The 19,120-nt window shown below is 58.1% G+C and overlaps 9 protein-coding genes across 9 annotated transcripts; 1 reads left to right on the top strand and 8 right to left on the bottom strand.

The window, feature by feature from the left end:
* Nucleotides 1–88: 88 nt before the first annotated feature.
* On the bottom strand, nt 89–2,663 carry KD926_001743 (uncharacterized protein; the record flags this gene model as incomplete). The annotated part of the gene is made up of 2 exons (XM_053105324.1): nt 89–1,764; nt 1,841–2,663. 2 exons carry the CDS (start codon nt 2,661–2,663, stop codon nt 89–91), a joined length of 2,499 nt encoding a protein of 832 aa, XP_052951513.1.
* An 805-nt stretch (nt 2,664–3,468) lies between these two features.
* KD926_001742 (amidase family protein) lies at nt 3,469–5,575 on the bottom strand (the record flags this gene model as incomplete). The annotated part of the gene is made up of 2 exons (XM_053105323.1): nt 3,469–3,661; nt 3,741–5,575. The coding sequence occupies 2 exons, from the start codon at nt 5,573–5,575 to the stop codon at nt 3,469–3,471; spliced, it is 2,028 nt and encodes a 675-aa protein (XP_052951512.1).
* Nucleotides 5,576–6,172: 597 nt separating this feature from the next.
* Nucleotides 6,173–7,602, bottom strand: KD926_001741 (uncharacterized protein; the record flags this gene model as incomplete). The annotated part of the gene is made up of 2 exons (XM_053105321.1): nt 6,173–7,476; nt 7,551–7,602. 2 exons carry the CDS (start codon nt 7,600–7,602, stop codon nt 6,173–6,175), a joined length of 1,356 nt encoding a protein of 451 aa, XP_052951511.1.
* An 855-nt stretch (nt 7,603–8,457) lies between these two features.
* On the bottom strand, nt 8,458–9,442 carry KD926_001740 (SUR7/PalI family protein; the record flags this gene model as incomplete). Its single annotated transcript, XM_053105320.1, has 3 exons — nt 8,458–8,742; nt 8,820–9,236; nt 9,296–9,442. The coding sequence occupies 3 exons, from the start codon at nt 9,440–9,442 to the stop codon at nt 8,458–8,460; spliced, it is 849 nt and encodes a 282-aa protein (XP_052951510.1).
* Nucleotides 9,443–9,985: 543 nt separating this feature from the next.
* On the bottom strand, nt 9,986–11,016 carry KD926_001739 (lipase family protein; the record flags this gene model as incomplete). The annotated part of the gene is made up of 3 exons (XM_053105319.1): nt 9,986–10,649; nt 10,702–10,870; nt 10,938–11,016. 3 exons carry the CDS (start codon nt 11,014–11,016, stop codon nt 9,986–9,988), a joined length of 912 nt encoding a protein of 303 aa, XP_052951509.1.
* A 930-nt stretch (nt 11,017–11,946) lies between these two features.
* Nucleotides 11,947–13,956, bottom strand: KD926_001738 (MFS transporter; the record flags this gene model as incomplete). Its single annotated transcript, XM_053105318.1, has 5 exons — nt 11,947–12,181; nt 12,349–12,480; nt 12,542–12,802; nt 12,864–13,589; nt 13,661–13,956. 5 exons carry the CDS (start codon nt 13,954–13,956, stop codon nt 11,947–11,949), a joined length of 1,650 nt encoding a protein of 549 aa, XP_052951508.1.
* An 808-nt stretch (nt 13,957–14,764) lies between these two features.
* On the bottom strand, nt 14,765–16,020 carry KD926_001737 (GroES-like protein; the record flags this gene model as incomplete). Its single annotated transcript, XM_053105317.1, has 3 exons — nt 14,765–15,427; nt 15,481–15,924; nt 15,976–16,020. The coding sequence occupies 3 exons, from the start codon at nt 16,018–16,020 to the stop codon at nt 14,765–14,767; spliced, it is 1,152 nt and encodes a 383-aa protein (XP_052951507.1).
* A 406-nt stretch (nt 16,021–16,426) lies between these two features.
* Nucleotides 16,427–17,410, top strand: KD926_001736 (uncharacterized protein; the record flags this gene model as incomplete). Its single annotated transcript, XM_053105316.1, has 1 exon — nt 16,427–17,410. One exon carries the CDS (start codon nt 16,427–16,429, stop codon nt 17,408–17,410), a length of 984 nt encoding a protein of 327 aa, XP_052951506.1.
* Nucleotides 17,411–17,657: 247 nt separating this feature from the next.
* KD926_001735 (putative lipase 2 precursor) lies at nt 17,658–19,094 on the bottom strand (the record flags this gene model as incomplete). Its single annotated transcript, XM_053105315.1, has 2 exons — nt 17,658–18,587; nt 18,660–19,094. 2 exons carry the CDS (start codon nt 19,092–19,094, stop codon nt 17,658–17,660), a joined length of 1,365 nt encoding a protein of 454 aa, XP_052951505.1.
* Nucleotides 19,095–19,120: the final 26 nt, after the last annotated feature.

Genomic DNA, 19,120 nt, shown 5'->3' with positions numbered 1-19,120 from the left:
TACCATTCCCTTCCTCTCTCTCAGAACACCAAACTATTATCATTAGATCATTAAGTATTTGCCTATCAAAACATCAAAACACGCTATGCTAATAGAATCGCGACAAAAAGCTGCGCTGTGTCGACAGCTGCCGATACTCGTTCATGGCCGGGCTGATCGCCTTGGGATCCTCGACCTCCATCGACGCCATGGAGACCGCCGTCGCTGATCGCTTGGGAGGCCCCAATGGATCCTCGCCCGGAGTTCGCAGGTAATAATGCTCGTGGTCCTCCTCCATAGCCACCACCCATCGCTCCTTGAGCTGCGGTCCCTGAGGACCGGCACCGCAGGCCCCCTGCAGACGCGGCGTGGCCGGGCTGTTCATGGCCAGCGTGAAGAGATTCTGCGGATCGGTGAAGTCGGTCACCTGCCGGCCGCGCACCTCGAACAGCATGAAGGCCAGGCAGATGGCGCTGGTGATGAAGGCGAAGATCAGGATCACGTAGAAGACCTCTTGCCAGCGCTGCGAGCTGCCCGACGCGTATCCGATCGATCGGACGCGCGCTGAGAACGACTGCGGCACGGGCGTCGCCAGAGATGCCTCGGTGGAGTTCCAGCCAGGCTCGAAGGGCGCGCTGGTGGAGCTCATGATCAACGTGCTGCCTGCCATCACCGCCAGCGCCTCAGCCACCGAGGGCAGCGTGGGGTCCAGTTTCATCTCCGTGGGCACTAGCTGCATTAGCAGTCGCGCGTTGCTGGCCCGGCTGTCGGTGATGCCGGTCCCCAGACTCAGCGAGGTCGCCCACTCGGACGCGATGTTCTTCCAATCGGGCTCCCACTGCGCATCGGGGGTGCTGGGACGGCGGTGATCGAGCTGCAACGGGTTGTTCGAGTCCTCGCAGCGTGTGCTCAGCTGCGATCCGCTCGCCGTGGCATTGTACTGCGTGGTGCAGCGCGGACTCTGCTTCGCCTTTAGGGAACAGAGCACGTAGGGGGGATTGGAATCGGCCGCGGTGGCGCCCAGCAGGTAGATACTGTCGGCCGGATACCGGCCGGTGGTGTTCAGCAGCGTGTTATAGGGGCGAGGCAGCTTGCCAAACACCGGCGGGCGCTGGCCGTATTTGGGGCCCCAGCCAAACAGGTCGTCGACGACGGTGCGGTTGAGCCAACTGGGATAGACAGGGATATTGTCCGGCGGGTCGTTGGTCCATTTGACGGCGTCGAATTTGTCGCCAATATCGGGCCATTCGGTGTAGACCAGCGGCGACAGTTCCGACTTGTTCATGCCGACGCAGAGTACGTTGACAGCCGGCGCCAGCACCGACGCCTCCAGGTCGAAGTTACCCTCGCCCGAGAGCGACTGCGGATCGGGCAGCTTGTTGGCTGCGTACGCGGTGACGCTGAGAATGCCTCCGTGCGGCATCGCCGCCGTGACGTTGTTGACCAGTCGGCCGTGCTTCTTCGACAGCTCCGTCAGATTCGTCTGTTCGATCCAGCTGCCAGTCAGCGTCGTGTTGTCGTGCAGCGAGCCGGTCGGTAGGGGACGGGGGGCCGTGCTAGTGCTGCTGCGTTCGCCCCATTCTCCCAGATACATCTGGTAGTTGTGGTAGGCTTGACCGACGTGCTGCATGTCCAGACATGTCGTGCCCTGGTAGTCGGGGTCTTGGTCTTTGTGGATAAGGGCCGGACAGTTGTCGGCCAGGTAGAAGGGATTGGCAAAAGTGGTCGATACATTGCCAGCCAGCAGACGCTGCTGCATCGGTCCCATGCGGAGCTTGGGGGAGACTGGGAGAGGGGAGATACCGTTAGATCGAGGGTGAATTATTCCAGCAGACCACACCAAGAGAACAAAGACACTTACCGAGGGCTTCCGCAGCAGTGGTATACAGCATCGCCACCACGGTGGCCGTCAACGTGATGGCCCCCAGGACGGTGGCCGCCGAGTAGCGCAGCGTCTCCCAGTGCACGATCAGGGCGCCCGGTTGCATGATCCAGGAACGCATACTCATGTCCGAGATGGTGATGCCGCGCGAGCCCTGCGTCAGCGCCCGCCGACTGAGCACCTGGCCCAGAAAGGCGACACACACCGTCACGTACGACAATTCCACGGTTTTGGCGAACAGGGCACTCAGTAGCGTCGCCGTCGCCGGCACCACCGCGCCGTCTTCGCCGATGGCTCGCCCGTATCGCGGTCGCACCAAGGCGATCACCAGGTAGATGCCCGACACGATGGTGGCGTAGACGGCCAGGGTGAGGATTGTCAGTGGCACCCACGACAGACGACGCTGCTGGATTCCTTTTTGTGTGGGACATCGCATCACCGGCGAGACCAGCGTCGCCTGCGAGGCGTGTCGAGCGCCGACATCGTCGTCGGGGCCCGACGGCATCGGTTCTCGCGTCGTCGAGCCCACCGGCGGCGGTGCGGGCGAGGCATCGCGGGACGGAGTAGCGGAGGGAGTTGTCGAGGGAGCATGCGAGGTGATTCCCAATCCGATAGCCGGTTGCGAGGCCGGATCGTGCGGCGATTCGTGCAGGTATCCCCGATCGACGGACGGATGGCGGCCCAACGGGCTCCAAAAGGCGGCGGGTCCTTCGTGCTCGGGCGAGGTCAATTCGGGGGCGGGCGAGTCGGACCTCGAGGAGTCTGGCAGCAGATGCTGGCTCTGACGATGTGAGTCGGCCATTGCGGATTCGAATCTGAACTGCAATGGACGGCGCACGTTGGGGGACCGACGGGGGCCTGGAGGGGAGCGAAGGGAAAGGAAGGCAAGAAAAGAAACGAAAACACACGAAACGAATGGGGGGACAAAAGGCCCCAAGGGTACATACAGCTAGCAGGGGGGGCCAGGAATTTGATTACTACTATAATGATCAATCCAGCCTGGAGGTGTGGCGCAGTTCACGATCCTTTGTCTCTTGCTGTTGTTTAGCATCGACTTAGGGCTGATGTCTAACGCCAATGCAGTTTAGAACCAACGCCGGTGCCACGATCGGGCCAATAATGCAGCTCAGGGTGCTGTGCTCCCCCGGTCCAGCCAAGACGCCGGTCTATTGGGAAGATTAATTAATATTAGTACGTTATTAACTGGGGGCCACTGGATCATTGGATCGCCGGTGATTCCCGGCGAGTCGAGTCGAGACGTGCCTTCTCACCCGACGGTGGAACGTTCCATCTGCGCTGTCATCTGCTAATTTCCACGAAGGAGACGTGCAGCCGTCGATCGCTGCAGCCGTCTCTCTCCAGTTTCTAAGGGGGTTTCACCGTTTCAGTCAGTCGGAAAGAAAAGCTTTGGTGATCTCCGGGCATTGCACCGCCACGGGTCAGTCACTCCTGGAGAGAATACTACTACACAGTACGGTGTCTATTAATAATTTAAGGCGGACGGAATGGCGAGCATGTACATGTACATACATACTCCGTAGGGAACCTGCATAGCCTAAATCAAAAATAGAAACAAAAAAGCTCTCCGGGACTCTTGCGTGCGCCCGTCAAAACACCTCCCTGCCCGTCTTCACAGCCCGCACGATCCCAACCGCCGCCAGCTCGTCGATTAAATTAAACAGCACCAGATCGCAGCCTCGTCGTACGGCTAGATTAAGGCTAACCGGCAGCTGCTCCGTCACCTGGGTGACCGGCGAGTAGTATGGCACTGCGCCCAGGGGAATTGTGTAGTCGGCACATCTACTCTGGACGAACGCCGCGATTAGTCGGTGAGTCGGGGGGAAAGAAAAAGGGCACAGACGAGATGAGGTCCACTTACCCAAACAATGCACAGACCAGGTCGCAAGGCATGGCCGTCGGATCCGGGGCCACCCCGAGAAGCGTCGCATTGGGTCCCGTGTTGAGCTCCTGTTCGCGAAAGCTGGGAAGACCGCCGTTGGCTGCATGGCAGAGCATCACCGACTGCGAACATGAGGTCGCCGTCTGCTGCAGCACGTTGCGCTCAAACCACTCGACCGACCGGGCCTTGTCGCGAAGGGCTTGATCGTAGGTTGTCGGATTGATGGTCTTGGGGTCGAATAGCTGCGTCCATTCGCGTCGCCACTGTGCGTCTACCGGCGGAAATCGACCATTCTCCAGTTGGGCCCACGCCGTCAGGAGCGGTGCCGTGACGGCCACATGCTGCGACCAGAGCGTGAGCACCGACGACGAGTTGAAGATGCGATCCCAGTTGTTGCCTCCCTCGAAGATCAGCCCGTCGGCCACCGTCTGCGTGAAGTTGATGCGACGCGTGGTGAGATTGAGATGTCGTGACATCTGGGCCACGAACCGGTCCACCACCGCTTGAGCGGCCGGGTTGGCTAGGGGGAAATACTCCTTGGGATACAAGATCTGCGTGGGGAACGCCCGGTTGTCGGGCACAATGAGCGGAGACAGGCCCGTGATGTTCGAGTCTTGCTGCAAGTCCGGCGTATACCACGCTTTGGCAAACCGAATCCACAGCCGGGGATCGCGAGCAAAGACGCCCGCCGTGTCCTGTGCCCAATTTTGTGCCACAATGCCGTCCAGCGCCATCATGCCTTGACTCGGTCGATTGCCGTATGTCCCGGATACCGCCGCCGGTCGTCGCATCGAGACGGCCGTGTCGGTGCCCACGGCGGCGTCGAGCCAGTCGTACGCGGCCACCGCACATCCACCGCCCGTCGAGGATGCCGCGCAGGTGAGGTAGCCATCGCCGCGCGGGTTGAAGGGCGACTGGCCGTCGATCCAGGTCCAGGGGCTGCCGCCGCCGGCAAATTGCGCCAGCTTGTACTTGCCCACCAGCACGGCGCCCTGGTCGAGCAGTCGCTGCAGCGCTGGCGCTGTTGTGGCCGCCACGGGGGTGATTCGGACCCAGGCCAGACTGCCCGCCGACGTCTGCAGTCCGCGCATGTCGAACAGATCCTTCACGGCCACTCGCACGCCAGCCAACGGTCGGGGGTCGTGACGAAAGGGGATGCGACTGGGCACGGGGATCAGCGGCGCCCAGCGTCGCGGGCACATCAGGGGCAGGGCTTGGAAGGATCCACTGCCGTCCTCCGTGGCATACGACCCGGTGATGAAGGTCCGATACGGGTCGGGATAGAGTCGATAGGTGTCCAGCACCTCCAGGGTATTGGGAGCCACCACCGCCGTATAGGGGCCGGGCAGGAGCTCCCCGGGCGACGCGTCTTCGGCGGTGACAAATCCAGTTGGAACGGACTCAAAAGTATAAACATCGAGGTAGACTGTTTGCATTCCCAGCGCACGGAGGGGAGGAAGAGCAGTCGCATCGATCGTGGCGTTGGCGACCGACGAGGTGATGTAGACGGTGTGCAGGAAGCCCGGCGACAGCACGTCGTCGTCAGCCAAATAGCTTGAGACAATCGTCTGTACATCTTCGCCAGTGACGACGCTCTGGTTGGTGAGGATGACTGTCATCGGCATCACTTGGAGCTCCTCGTCGCCTTCTGAAATCGCCAGCGAGGTTCGTGGGTGGGCGGCGTTGGCGAAGTAGGTGACATTGAGCAGCTCGTAGGACAGACCGCTACTCGTTTGTTCGAGAATGTCAAGAGTCCAGGTGTAGCTAATGAAGGCGACCAGGGCCCATATCTGCAGAACTGCGAAAGGTTTCATTCTGACGTGATATCGTGTTGGGATCTCGCCGGGTGTGGACTCAGCTGGGGGTTGCTTGCCTGGAGAGTAGAAGGATATAAGAAAGAACAGGCCAACACAAGAACACAACAGCAGGTGGAATACCCCTGACAGGGCCGGAAATTGACCACGCGCAACCTCAATCAACGCCTGCCTTGAAAATATTCGATGCCGATTGGCCTCAGGAGGCGACACTTTCCCGCGTAATATCATTCTTCATGTTGCACAAAAACGGTTCCATGCATTTCCGGGTGGCTATGAGCTGGATCATTTGGGGCTTGTTGCCCAATGACGGCGTTCATGTCTTATAGAGGTCTCAGGGGGTGGTGGTTGGGAGGGCATTGAGTGAATGAGCTGAACACACCACAACAGATCAGTGAACTACGATAGATTAGCAAGCATTTTTGAATAACTATTGAGTTGAAACCTATCCAAGCCCAATGTTCCCTGATAGAATCTCATTTGCTACATATTCCAAATCGTTGTGACACTCGTTCCCTCGTAACTGCTGTTCATGTCGAACATTTCCAAGACACATTGCCGCAATATCCCACAGCCACAGCCACAGCCACATCCACTCTACCACCCTTTCTCGCTGGTCGGCGTCGGGGTGGCCACGGCCCCGACCGAATGAGGCACGGCTTGCATCTGCAAGTCCACAAAGTCCGTGGGCTCTGGCGGCGCCGGAGTCCAGGTAGCGGTGCCGTCGATCAGAGGTACCAGGGTCACCGGCGGAATGTACCAGCTGCGATGACACACGCTCCACGACGGATCGATCTGTCGCACCGCCTCGGGCAGCTCCATCCAGGGCATGTAGTCATCGCGCACTATCGTGCAGGTGTTTCCGTCGCCCAGGGGACACTGCGACCCGCCACGGTACTGCGGCCAGGGCACCACCGTCTGCGTGTACTCGCCTAGCGTCTGCGGCGCGAATTCGGCGAAGTTAAAGGGATACTCTGTGCCGATGACGGGGTATTTGGCGTTGCGATGTCTGCGGATCGAGACTATGTCGGTCGGGTGCACTGCGATCAATTCGTTCGAGTGATATTCGCCGCACTGATGGCCTGGGTGCGCTCGTCGGTTGCTCCAAGCGTAGATGGAGGTGAAGGAGATGTACACGCTAGGCGACTCCAGCGTGTGCCCGTCGATCACCGCCGTGTTGGGGGCTGGAGGCGCCGTGGGCGTGGCCTCGATCGTGGTGCCGTTCTGCAGGCATAGATCGCCCCCGGCCGTCTGGACCGGCCAGTAGAAGACGGTGGCCGTATCGGGCAGGAAATGACAGGCCGAACACGGGTTTTCCTCGGGATACTTCCTCGCCGGTGTCGGGCAAGACCACGGCCGGATGGGACTGCGCGTGTCGCCGGTGCTCGACGTGGTGACGGACTCGGCCCAGACGCTGGAGCGACTACTGTATGTTTCCCAGATGGCCACGCAGTCGTCTTCCTGCAGCGTGCAGGTCGGACTGGGGGATGGGGATCGATACAGCGTGCTCTCTTCGCTGTAGGGGACGTCGAATGAGCTGCAGGGCCCCGTGCCGGGATAGTAGCCCGTGGCCGTCTCGCGCGGGCCCAAGGCGTGCGGATACCCGTCGCATAGAGTCGTCAGCGGACCGGTGTGTGTGTCAGACCAGTCTTCTAGAGAGGTCGAGGTGCGACAGGCGCCGGAACTGCTGGGATAGGAGCCGAAGGATGTCGTTGTGGCCGTCGGGCCCAGAGATCTCAGCTCGCTGGAGCGACCGTCGTATTCAATCCACTCGGCATTGCAAGTCACGACCGACGCCCCGGGACCGTCTGTGGGCCCGTAGAAGTAATCGGTGGACGTGGGCCAGAAGATGGACGTGTTGGCCGTGATCAGCCACTGGTTGCTGGTGGAGGCGCTGAGCACTATGCGACACAAGTCTAAAGTCAATCTCCAGGCTGAGACAAATTGAGGAGAGCAAGAGAGCGAAACTACTTACCAGGGGAGCTTTGCGCTCCCAGCAAAAGAGACAGAATCAGAAGGGCTCGCATGTTGGCGATGTGCGATGACCGTCTCGAAGGAATCCTGACCCTGATGGGAAGGGACGATTTCCAATTTATATCGTTCCCCGGGGTTTGAATCAACTTTCACCCACACCTACGCATCATGTTCACCAGCTCTTTGCTTTTTTCTTTTTACTACATAAAATCGGGACTTGTCTCGGAAAGGCGGATCAACCGCCAACTAAAATCTGACCAGCTCAGTTCCCCGTCCCTGACGAGGCCCTCGATTGGCCGCGATTCAGATTCATGCAGAAGAAACGGGGAAATACGAGCCACAAATGTACCTCCATCACACTGACCGGCTGGGTCAGCCCACTGCCAGGTCCCATAGCAATCGCAACCGACCATTCTGGCCGCTGATTTGCCTCGATGCAAGCCCGACTGCCTCAGTCGCATCGAGCGAGAGGGGGCAGGTTACACTGGAGGGGCATTCGTCGGTCTGCACGACGTCAATGGAGGGGAAGCTCGCCTGAAGGAGTCTGACTATAGTACGCTATAGACTCTGGACCGTTCCATCGGGGATAGGGAATGAATGCCCAAGAGCCTCATCTCTGGACTTTGGTATGCTTTACTGCGTGACTCGAATTGGACGCCTTATATCAAGGATACGAAGCCAAGAGTACATTGAGGAATTCGCGGCACTTTTCATTTCTCTCACGATTTAGAGAAGACAACAGAATCTGAAAGATTCTCAACAAACAAGCAAGCTAAGGCTGATAATTCAACGCCATTATCCCCGACTCCCGCTCCCTGCACGAAACCAAAACATGACATGATAATCACAACAAAAATCTCAGACAATAAGCAACCGAATAACTAATCATACAATTAAGAGCCCATTTTTTATCCTTCCACCAATGGCTTATGCTCCCCCAGGTCCGGAGATGCCGGCGATCCCTCGTCCCAGTCACATCGACAATGTTTGGCGCGATAAACCAGGATGGAGATGAGACTGGCCACCGTGCCCAGTGTCTGGAAGCCCATTGCCGCCCAGGAGAGTGCCAGAAAGGCCTCGCCGTGGTCCGCTGAGATGCCCTCATCTTGTCCCGATTTATCAATCAGGCTGACGAACTGCGCGGAGATGACGTTCGCGATGATGGTCGCGATGCCTAGACTCATCATGCTCGTCTGGACTGAGTTAGCGGTCGTTTTCGCACTGTGGTCCCATGGGAACAAGAAGGGGTTATATAATGGTGTAGACTCACCAACAGCACGAGGAATTGGATCGTCGACGGCGGCGAGAGAGGCGAGGCGCTCCACATCGTCCACAGACTCACCGCGATGGACACGCCTGCACCCGTCGTCCCGATCACGTAGAGTACCGACATGGCCTGACCGGTCGTACCCAGTGTGTCGAAGTCGTCGTCGATCCAGCCGGGCCAGTCCAGACCTGATGGGAGAGGATCATCCGGCCCGAGACCCAGCGCCGAGGCGATGGCGTCCCCCGGATTGAAGGTGAAGAGAAGATCGCGGTCCGAGCAGTCGATCAGTTTAGTCACGATGCTGGTCGTGTTGGTATCTTCTGTCACGCACTCCTCGTTGGTTCCCTGACAATAGGAGAGGAGGTACACCTTGAAGAAATCGGGGACTCCGTCCGGGAGATCGGTGTCAGGCAGATTCAACTAGAGATCACGAGTCATCAGCGGTGGGTGACGGGCGGAAACCCCTGGAAGAGCCTTACGGTGAGTAGATCTGCTTGAGGCAAGAACTTGCGCTGCGTGCCAGCGAAAATGAGAAGCATACCCAGGATGAAGGTAATAAAGGAGGTGACGCTGGGCAACAGGCGAGGCAGGCTGACCTGCGCCGGGGCATATCGAGGAGGGGACATCGTGGTGTAGAAGCAGAAGATACAAGATAACACATCGAAAAACACCGGTCGACGGGGAGAACTTCGTTGCGATATTTATTACCGTGCATTGCAAAGGCATGGTCATCGCGAGTCATCGTCCGATCTATCTACTTGCGGCGGTGGGACTTGGGAGCCCTCGCGGTAGCATTCCTATGAATCCTATGGCTACGGGTCCAATCTCCGTATGAAGAGTCCTCCTCCATTGGTCTTTCCAGCGGGAGTGAAGGGGCACCAAACTGGCGGATCTACGCGGCGGCCCGAAGGTGGAGGGAAAGCGATCTCCGAGAGATCGAGCCAGAGGATTGAGCGATCGAGAGAGATGTACGAACCGGGACAGTGGGTGGGAGTCTGCCACCGTCGGATATGTGCTTAGGCAAGGGATTGCGTCCGTTCTGGGTTTTTATTAGGGTTTATACTATTACTTAAGGCGATTCCGGTGTCGATCCGAGAAGACTGGGGTTGCACGGTATGCTAACCAGCCTCCCTTCCCTCCCTGTCCGCCCATCTCTTCCTCTCCTGAGATCATTTGAAGGGCAGTCCGGGCCCCTTGCACCCGTCGGCCTTCTCAAAATACCAGTGATGGGCGTGGAAATCCGTGAGCAACGGCAGGCCCGTGCCCGTGTTACCCTTCCAGTTCACATTGCCCTCCAGCACCTCAATGTCCGAGGCAGTCACCGTGGTGTTGTCTCCCGAGGTAATCCAGTACTCGGGGCTGACATGCTGGTAGCCCATTCCCACCAGCGGCAGCTTGGGGACAGGGTCATTCTGGTGCGTGAAGCGGTAGTTGTTCTCCTGCTTCGTGATGAACTCGGCCAGCTTGTCGTTGCCCACGCGCGGTGAGGCGTAGGCATACAGTGCGGCCTGCTGGTAGCCCAGCGTACGTAGATCGGCCGCCGCTACGGTGGCCACGGCGGCGCCCAGACTGTGGCCCACGACGACGACGCGGTAGTCGGCGTGTTGCTCTGTCAACCGCTTCAGACTCGCCACGATCTCCTTCTTCACGAAGATCCAGGAGCTCCAGAAGCCCGCCTCGGCCAGACAGCCCGTGCAGAGGCCCGGATCGACAAAGGGGAAGTTGGCATCGGCCAACCAGTTGCGCACCGAGTAGGAGCCGCGGAAGGAGACGACGATGCTGGAGTGCTCGTGGTCGGCGGTGACGAATCCGGCGGTGTCACTCAGAGTCGTGCTGTGGCAGATGCGTCAGCTTCAGTTCTCTGGTCCAGCGACAGTGCTCTTACTTGGAAAACTCAATGTCGGTGACAGCGTCAGCCGCCTCGACGTCGGGGCAGTTTCCGGCCCAGCAGGTCAACTTCGTGCCAGCCGGCGGGGAGTAGTTGTCCTGACAGTAGGCAGCGGCGGCGTACTGCACCCAGAGGGCAAACTCGTTCAGCTGAGCCGCAGGGACATCTACACCCGGTCAACAAGTCGGTTCGGAGAACCTTCATGGGCAAGGGGTGTTCGTCCATGTACATACCTCTGGCGGTGATGGTTGGATGCGCATAGCCCAGGGTAGCCGCGGACAGCACGGTCAACAGGCGCGAAACAGAGTACATGATGCCAAACAAGATAAAGGATTAAAAGTGCTCTGTTAGAGTAAACTCAAGCGAACAATATCTTCTCGACAGGTCGCCCTTTCAACTTAAAAGACTTTTGCTCCGGGCTCGGAGCCGAATGAAACAAGACGTCTCAGCGCCATCCGGGGGTCAACAGACTCCACCGTCAGAGAAACCTCGGCATCACGCAGGGAAACGGCGTGCATGGAAGGATTCCGGCTCCCAATTGAGTCTGGGATCGTCGGGCGAAGCCTTAACTGAAAGGAGTTTACTACTGATTGGGAGCGGTCGATCGATCAGACGGTATGGCGAACCATGGACACTCCCGTCATAGATCCAGGAAACACGAGGAAAATACTATCCTGCAATCATCATTCATCGGTGATCCCCTAGGTCATCTCAAGAATTGGCCGTCACGGCCCTCCACAAAAGATCTCGATACGTATTTCATCTGCAGCTGAGAAACTGGAAACTGGGGACGAGGACGGACCAGGGCTTCTTCCAGGAACCATCGATCGACGGGCTAAACTTAGGGCTCGTCTCCACCGGTTCCAAAGACCGACGCCAATTAGGAGGACGCTGCACGACGATCCCTTCTACTCTAGCGGGCCGGAATGGAGTCAGGGAATCCTGCATTCCACCCGACACTCCGCCTGGTCTCGGACTCTTGCCTCTGTTTGGACTTGGGTGCGCTGACTGCGTGGGATTTTGAATGCATCGTGAAGTCTTCACATGAAGGCCAGTCTCCGTCCGTGTCCGATGGTCCGATCAAGTCCTTGATGTTGTCTGCCTTCTACCATGTATCATTATTGTCTATCTTCTCGTCTACTATTCCCGATTACCGATTATGTGGTTGTGATATTCTAAACCGATCCCGGAGAGTCCTTTTGCCTCCTCGATCGATGCAGTTTTTTCCTGTTTTTTGTTTTTTTATGACCGCTTGACGCCATCATCTCCCGATGGTGCCAGCCGACTCTTCCGGCGCAGACGCGGCCCAAAGATGAGGAAGAGCACTGGAATAGGAATCATCACCACGGCGATGCAACCCAGCAGTGTCCCGGCCCACTGCACGCCCATATTATTGAACATCTGACGCGTGAAGAGCGGAAAGCAGGCGCCGACCATCGATCGCATCATTGTATTTGCGGCGAACGCCGAGGCGGCACTATTGGAATGTTAGCTGCCTCCAATGCATCCTTTTTTTGCTTTTTCGTTTTTCTTTTTTTTTTTTTTCTGTCTGGTTCCTCTCGTTTCTTTTCGTTTCTTTTCGTTTCTTTTCGTTTCTTTTCGTTTCTTTTCTCTTCCTGTTTGCTTAACGGGGTGCACACTCACAAGTTCAGATATGAATCCAGTAGGTAATTGAATCCCTGCATGAAGATGGACGTGATACCAAAGCCCACCATCACGCCGGCAGCCGTGGGCGCCATCCAGTGAATGGACGGATCATAGCCCGTCCAACCAAACCTGCATTGTGGCCCATCATCAGTATCGGATTGACTTCTGCTGGGGACAGGAGAGATCTTACCAGAACAAGCCGCCGGCAAAAGCCACGCCGCCCACGATACACGGTGGGAGACGCCATTCGGGCACGGGCACGTTGTTATTCGCCTCCAGCTTGCGCGCGTACGAGGGCTGCAGCGACAACACGAACGTGCTGCCGGCGATCTCGCCCAAGACGAGGCCGATGAATGGCAATCCGCCGACGCCAAGACCCATGCCGTGCACGTCCTGGAATATGATAGGGTAGGCTGAGAGCAGGGCATATGCCAGTCCGTAAATGAATGACCTGAGGAAAATGGAGTCAGCTTGGTGGGACCCAGATCGTCAGCAGGGCAAGGAGACTGTACATGTACAAAGTCAAGAGAAAAGCGATCGGCTCAGTGAAGAGGATGCGAAATGGGCGGGCCAAGTTCTTGGTGACCAACTGGCGGAAATCGACCTCCATTTCGTCCTGTCGCGCATGGATGCCCCAGTTGCGCGTTTGACGTCGCAGGATGGACGCTTTGTGCGACAAGACTACCGGAGCGTATGTCTCCTGCGCGAAGAGCACCATCAAGGCCAGGCTGAAGAATCCCACGAAGGCGGGCACGTACAGCGTCCAGCGCCAGCCCAGGTAGCTTTCAGCCGTGAAGCCACCCACGAAGGGCGCGGTGAAGGGGCCGGTGAAGACACTCATGGTGTACATGGCGATGGCGATCCCGCGATGGTGGTTGTTGAACAGGTCCGACAGACTAGCCGGCACAAGCGCGATGACGCTGGCGGCGAAGAAGCCCGAGAAGAACCGGGTCAGCATGACCGTTTGCGTGTCTTTGGCCGTGGCACAGGCGATGGTGAAGATGTCGAAGCCCAGCATGCCGATGATCAAGGGCCAGCGCCGTCCGATCAGCTCCGAGGCTGGCGCCCAGATGGTCGGACCGCCCGAGAAACCCAGCACATACAGTGTCGTGCCCAACGCTGCGACTTCCTGACCGAATCCAAACTCCTTCATGACGCCGGGGCCAGCCGTAGCGAACACGGCGCTGGCGTACGCCGTCGTCAGGGCGCAAAAGGTCAAAAGCGAGGCGATCGTCACTCTGCGAGGAAGTTTAGTTCACAACTCCACGATCGGTCTCCCGGGTTCGAGAGAGTGGACCAGTTGACATACCGTTTCTTCATGGGCCAATTCTGCGGGTGCATGGGATCGTCGGCTCCCTCGAATTCGACGACGAATGATTCCGACTCGGGCAGCGACGGCGGATACGGCTTGCCGGCGCCCATGGGCAGCCATCGGTCGCGCGGCGTGCGACTTCGAGTCGATCCTACGGTCTGTTGCTGCTGCAGCCGATAAGTATGAATGCGCTCCAGCTCGAGTTCGTGCGCGGTGTCACCCGGCTGATCGTCGACGGCGTCAACCGACGATCGCTCGACATCGGGATCGGACTTTTCGGAGGAGGGACTCATGATGCCGACCGAAAAAAGCTTGTCGAGGACGATGGATGACCGGGCAGAGAAGAGACTCGTAGGAAACAAAAAACGTCCCCCCGAGGTTAATAAGACGACGATGGCGTCTTCACCCAACCCTCATGACGGAAGGCAGTGGGGCTTATGACTGGTTCTGGGGGCATAGTGTCCTCCCCCAGCAGCGCTATGAAGACCGAAGACTGAAGAATGAACAAAGAAAGGGAAAAAAGCAGGCCATGCCTTGGGGGTCGGACCGATAGAGCCAATCAGTCCCTCGGACAGGCAATCCACCGTGGTTCAATTCCGCGCTTTCGACGCCGGTGGATCTCGTCCGGTCGGATAGTCGGCATGTTCAGACTCGGGGGAAGGCTAGGGAAGAGAACAATGGACAAAGCTTGGGTCCGAGTGCCAAGTGCTTACACCGTACATACACCGTATGCTGGTGAAGGGTCGAGAATTGGTGCAGGTTGCTGCATCTCCATCTTTCGCAGGTCTCCTGACTTTGTCAGCCCTATCTCAGGCCCGAGCATAGGCAGCATCACAGTAGTCCCATTCTTTTCTCACGTACTTCAGGAGCACTGTCCCTCAGTGTATTCTCGTCTTTCAATCGCTCAGTCTCTCAGCTTGGTCCAAGCGAGCTGCTTGACGGAAAACATTCCGAGCTTTTGATTTGGTGACGCCACTGCGACCCACCAGATCCTCTTTTTCTGTTTGCGTCGGTTTTGGGGCCAAAAGATTCGGACTTTTTCTTCTTTTTTGAAGGAAGGCCGTCCTGCCCGGTCCTCCCCAGCTACGCCGTGACTATTATCTATTCCCCCTGCATCTTCACCACCAATCGCCCTCGAAATGCCTTCGATCGATATCTCTCCGGGACCCCCAGAATCTCCGCCCGACTGACGACCGTCAGCTGCGACCGAATACCATGGCGATGCACCGTCTGCATCATCTCCTCCACCTCCTCACAACTGGCCACATAGTTGCCTCGAATCACCAGCTCGCGGAAGACGATGGGAAATGAGTCGAATTGCCACCGCTGTGCCGGCAGTCCCAGCAAGACCGCCACACCGCCGACGCGCAGCAGCTCCAGGCTCCAGGCGTTAATGGTCAGGGAGTCGAAGCAATTGATCACCGCCGCCAGTCCTTCATTGTCCGTGTGGGCAAGGATTTGATCGCGTGCTAGGTCGTGCGAGGAATTCACAAGCAGATCGGGTCGCAGGGATGCGGGCGCCTGGCTCGTTAGCTGCAGGCTCTCGTCGTGATTGTCGATGGCCACCGTGCGATACCCCAGCGCTTTGGCAAACTGCACGCCCAACTGGCCTAGTCCTCCGATTCCCAGGATTCCTACGGTGTCCCCCAGTTGAAGGAAGGGCCGCGCCTTGATCAAAGCACCCCAGACAGTCGCCTGCGTCGCGTAGATCGTGCCAGTGTTAGCCATTCTTGTAGCCGTAGACCTGAAAGTCCTCGTAGGAATCTTGAAGGATCAAGGAAGACAAGCATACAATGAGAGAGGGTGATGAGACTTACTCCGGCACACAACAACGGCGCACCCTGCTCAAAGGAGACCGAGTCCGGCAGGGCGACGGTTGTGGCTGCGTCGGCCGCCACGTATTCCGCAAAGGCGCCGTCGTGCTGGAATCCGGCCGTCTCGCGACGCTCGCAAAACCGTGGGTCCAGTCGATGCCATCGCCGTCGGGCGGCGCGACAACCGGCACGTCGGTCGCAGGCATTTTTGAAGTTCAAGATCCCCACACGATCGCCGACCGTCCAGCGATCCCCGGTCGCATCGCCCGTCGCGACGACCACGCCGACGGGCTCGTGCGAGGGGATCATGGGAAGTGCGCTCTGCATCTCGCCGTGCAACACTTGGGCATCGGAATGGCAGTATCCCGCGGCCTCGATCTTGACCAGCAGCTCGTTGGGTCGAATGCGGGGGACGGGGACGCGAGTGATCGTGTACGGTTGATCGAACTGAAGCCGTTAACTCTCGCTGCCCTTGTCATCCACGCAACAAACACGTACTTGGCTGATTTGGGCTGCCCACATGGTCTCGGGGATGGATTCCATCTTGCTTGTAGTGTCTAGTAATTTTAATCGAGAGCGATTGTAGCAGGAAAGAGAAATGATGCAGTGAAGCCTTATTAAGATTCCCCGTTGGAGAAGTTGGAGATTGGAGCAGGCCGCGTTACCCCAACACCGTCATCGATCAGAGAACAAGACGCTCGTAGACTTCGTTCTTCCAGTCGACCTGCAGGTCCGATCGAGACAGATCCCAAGACTATTGAATTACATTCCGTAGCAGGGATCCACCGGGGCTGAGAGCAGAATCAATAGTCTGTCGCCCTTGCATCGGGGCGCCCATTTCTCCATCTGGACTGATCTATATCAAAAGCAAGAGGTTCCCCGAGAGAACGGCGGTTCTCGGGATTCGAATTCCAAGTGTCTATTGTCTTTGCCTCGTTCTCTCCTCATCATGGCCATCCTCTCGCGCGTGCGGCAGTTTGCCGACTACGCCATGGCTCTGCTGCTCGCCACGACTGTCTCAGCCTCCCCGATTCTCTCGCGCGATGCACAAGCAACCACCGTCTTCCAATTCGAAACCAACGGCACCTGGATTGAGAACATCGCCATCCGTCCCGACGGCGACCTGCTGCTAACACGCATGGACGAACCCGAGCTCTGGACGGTGAATCCGGTCGACGGTTCGAGGTCACTGGTGCATCGATTCGACCAGGCCACCGCACTGATGGGCATCACGCACATTCACGATGATCGCTACGCCGTCGTGGTGGGAAATGTCACCATCGCTGAAATCGGCCAGCCCACGCCGGGGTCCTTCTCGCTGTGGGCCGTGAACATGGCTGCCGACAGTCCACAGATCAGCCCGATAGCGGCCATCCCCGAAGCGGGCTGGTTGAACGGAATGGCGTGCCTGGACGACGAGTCGGGCACGCTACTGGTGGCGGACTCGGTCAATGGGGTCATCTGGAAGGTCGATCCCTTGTCTGGACACTACGAAGTCGCGCTGTCGGGTCACTCACTCGAGCAGAATGGCCAGGCCCTGGGGGTGAATGGGGTCCATGCGGCCGGGGACATGGTGTATTATACTTCCAGCTCGCTCGACTCGCTCTTCCGAGTGCCCGTGGATACTGAAGGGCTGGCTGCAGGTCCGGTGGAGACTGTGGCTGCTAGTAACTCCTTGCCTGACGACTTTGCCCTGGCGTCTGACGGGACTGCATATCTCATGGCCAATGTGGATAACCAGGTTCAGCGCGTCTCTCCAAGTGGGGAGTTGTCCACGCTGGTCGGAAGCAAGGACTCCTCGCTCGTGGCTGGTCCGAGTGCCGGTCAGATCAGCACCGATGGGAGCATTCTGTACGTGGTGACCTGTGGCGGGCATATCGCTCCTCCGCAGGGAAGGCTGGAACCGGCCAAAGTGGTTGCCATCAGACTGTGACCAAGGAAAAACTACAGACTGCTATTGATTCAACCTATTATAAGTCTAATCTCGTTGTATTAGACAATTGTTGTCCATAGAGCAGGACGGTGTACTCAGCGAACATGTTCTCTTCTGCATCTTGGCGCACTAGAGCTGATATGGTCTTTGTATTTCTATATATTCGGAAGTCATATGGCTGTCGATGAATGCAACCATAATGTCTAACGCTCAAGCGGAGGAGTTGCGTCCGTCAGATGGTCGTAGGTTACCCTAAAATCGACGGCCATGAGTTCAATCGACCACCAATCACCGAGGTCAAGGTGCCTACAGCCTCCGATCCCAGGTATGAGATGGCCTTGCCCTTGAGGTTCATCAGTGGCACTGTCGTCGTGCTACAAGAGTCGGGGTTTTCGACTTCGCGACCGTCCAATCGATCGGATAGCCACTGTAACGCGTTAACCGACCCGAACACGGCCGTGGTCAAATGCTCTGCTGCCAGAATGCGGTGATACTCGATGCTAACGGACTGGTTGCAGTAGCTGTGCACCAGCTCGTCCGTGTCGGCAATCGGGCTGATTTCATCCAACGCGCCCTTGTAGATGTACATCGGCATCCGGGGTGTGCCCGCCGAGCCCATCTGTCCGGCGGAACCCAGGATGGAGGAGGGCACGGGGTCGGCAAACGAGGCCTTACCACGCAAGAAGTAGCGGAAGATGTCGTTCAACATGCCGCCCGCGAATTCGCCCAGCACACAGCTGTCGGCAGAGCCATAGAACTGGTGTCGGCTGGCCTCGATCAGATTCTCGCCGAGCCATCCGTGCAGCTCCTCGTAGGCCTTGGCCACGCCGATCATGATGACGAACGCGGCGCCCGAGAAGGGGCCCATGTTGATAGTATCGATGGCTGAGGTGAGGTTGGGCAACAGACCGCCGATCGCCGCGCCTTCGAAGTGCAACTCTGGTGCGTACGAGGGTTGCAGCTCAGCCGCCCACTCGCAGGCTAACGCGCCCCCGGAGTATCCCCACATGGCATATCGAGCGTCGTGCGAGAGTCCCAGCGCCGGTGCTTCGCGCAGGGCGACGCGCACCGAATCCAGCGTCGCGTATCCTGCCAGGTATCCCGCGGCGAATTGTGCGTCCAGACCTTCGTAATCGGAGGTGATCACCCACCAGCCCTGTTGGAGAGCGGCCGACAGCTAGTAGAAACAATCGTCGTTAACCGATATGTCAGGGGAACCTGACAGTGTGCGCGGCCGGGGAGAACTTACAAAGGCAAGGTCCATGGGCTGCGTCATGTTGGGCATCAGATCGCCATTGCCGTGGGAGGAACCGTGGCGAAGAGTGTAGGAGGGGCTGCAATCTGGGTTGTTCGCATCGTAGAACGTCTCGTAGGCCAACAATTTGCTGGGGTCCGAATTATGCGGCACGATAAGGGTGGCAGCGGCGGCAATGGGTTTGCCCACGCTGTTGGTCGTGCGATATAGATACTGGTGCACCGATTCCACGGAGATGGGCATGCCCACCGGCGTGTAGGGCTCCAGCTCGTTGGCAACCTGGCGAGCACGGATCATTTCGCCGGGTGCGTATGCGCTGATGTTTTGGGGTTGTTGGTACCAGGGATCTTGACTGGGAGGCACCAGGGCCGTGGTCATCGACGTCAGGCATGCTGCCCACAGCCCTGCATGGAGCAGACGGGCAAACATTGTAGGCGAATAGAAATAAAAGAGTG

The sequence above is a fragment of the Aspergillus affinis genome, assembly GCF_023601865.1.
Source record: "Aspergillus affinis strain CMG 70 chromosome Unknown NODE_135_length_96101_cov_83_922457, whole genome shotgun sequence".
Classification (NCBI taxonomy): domain Eukaryota; kingdom Fungi; phylum Ascomycota; class Eurotiomycetes; order Eurotiales; family Aspergillaceae; genus Aspergillus; species Aspergillus affinis.
This window is presented reverse-complemented; position numbering and strand designations above follow the sequence as displayed.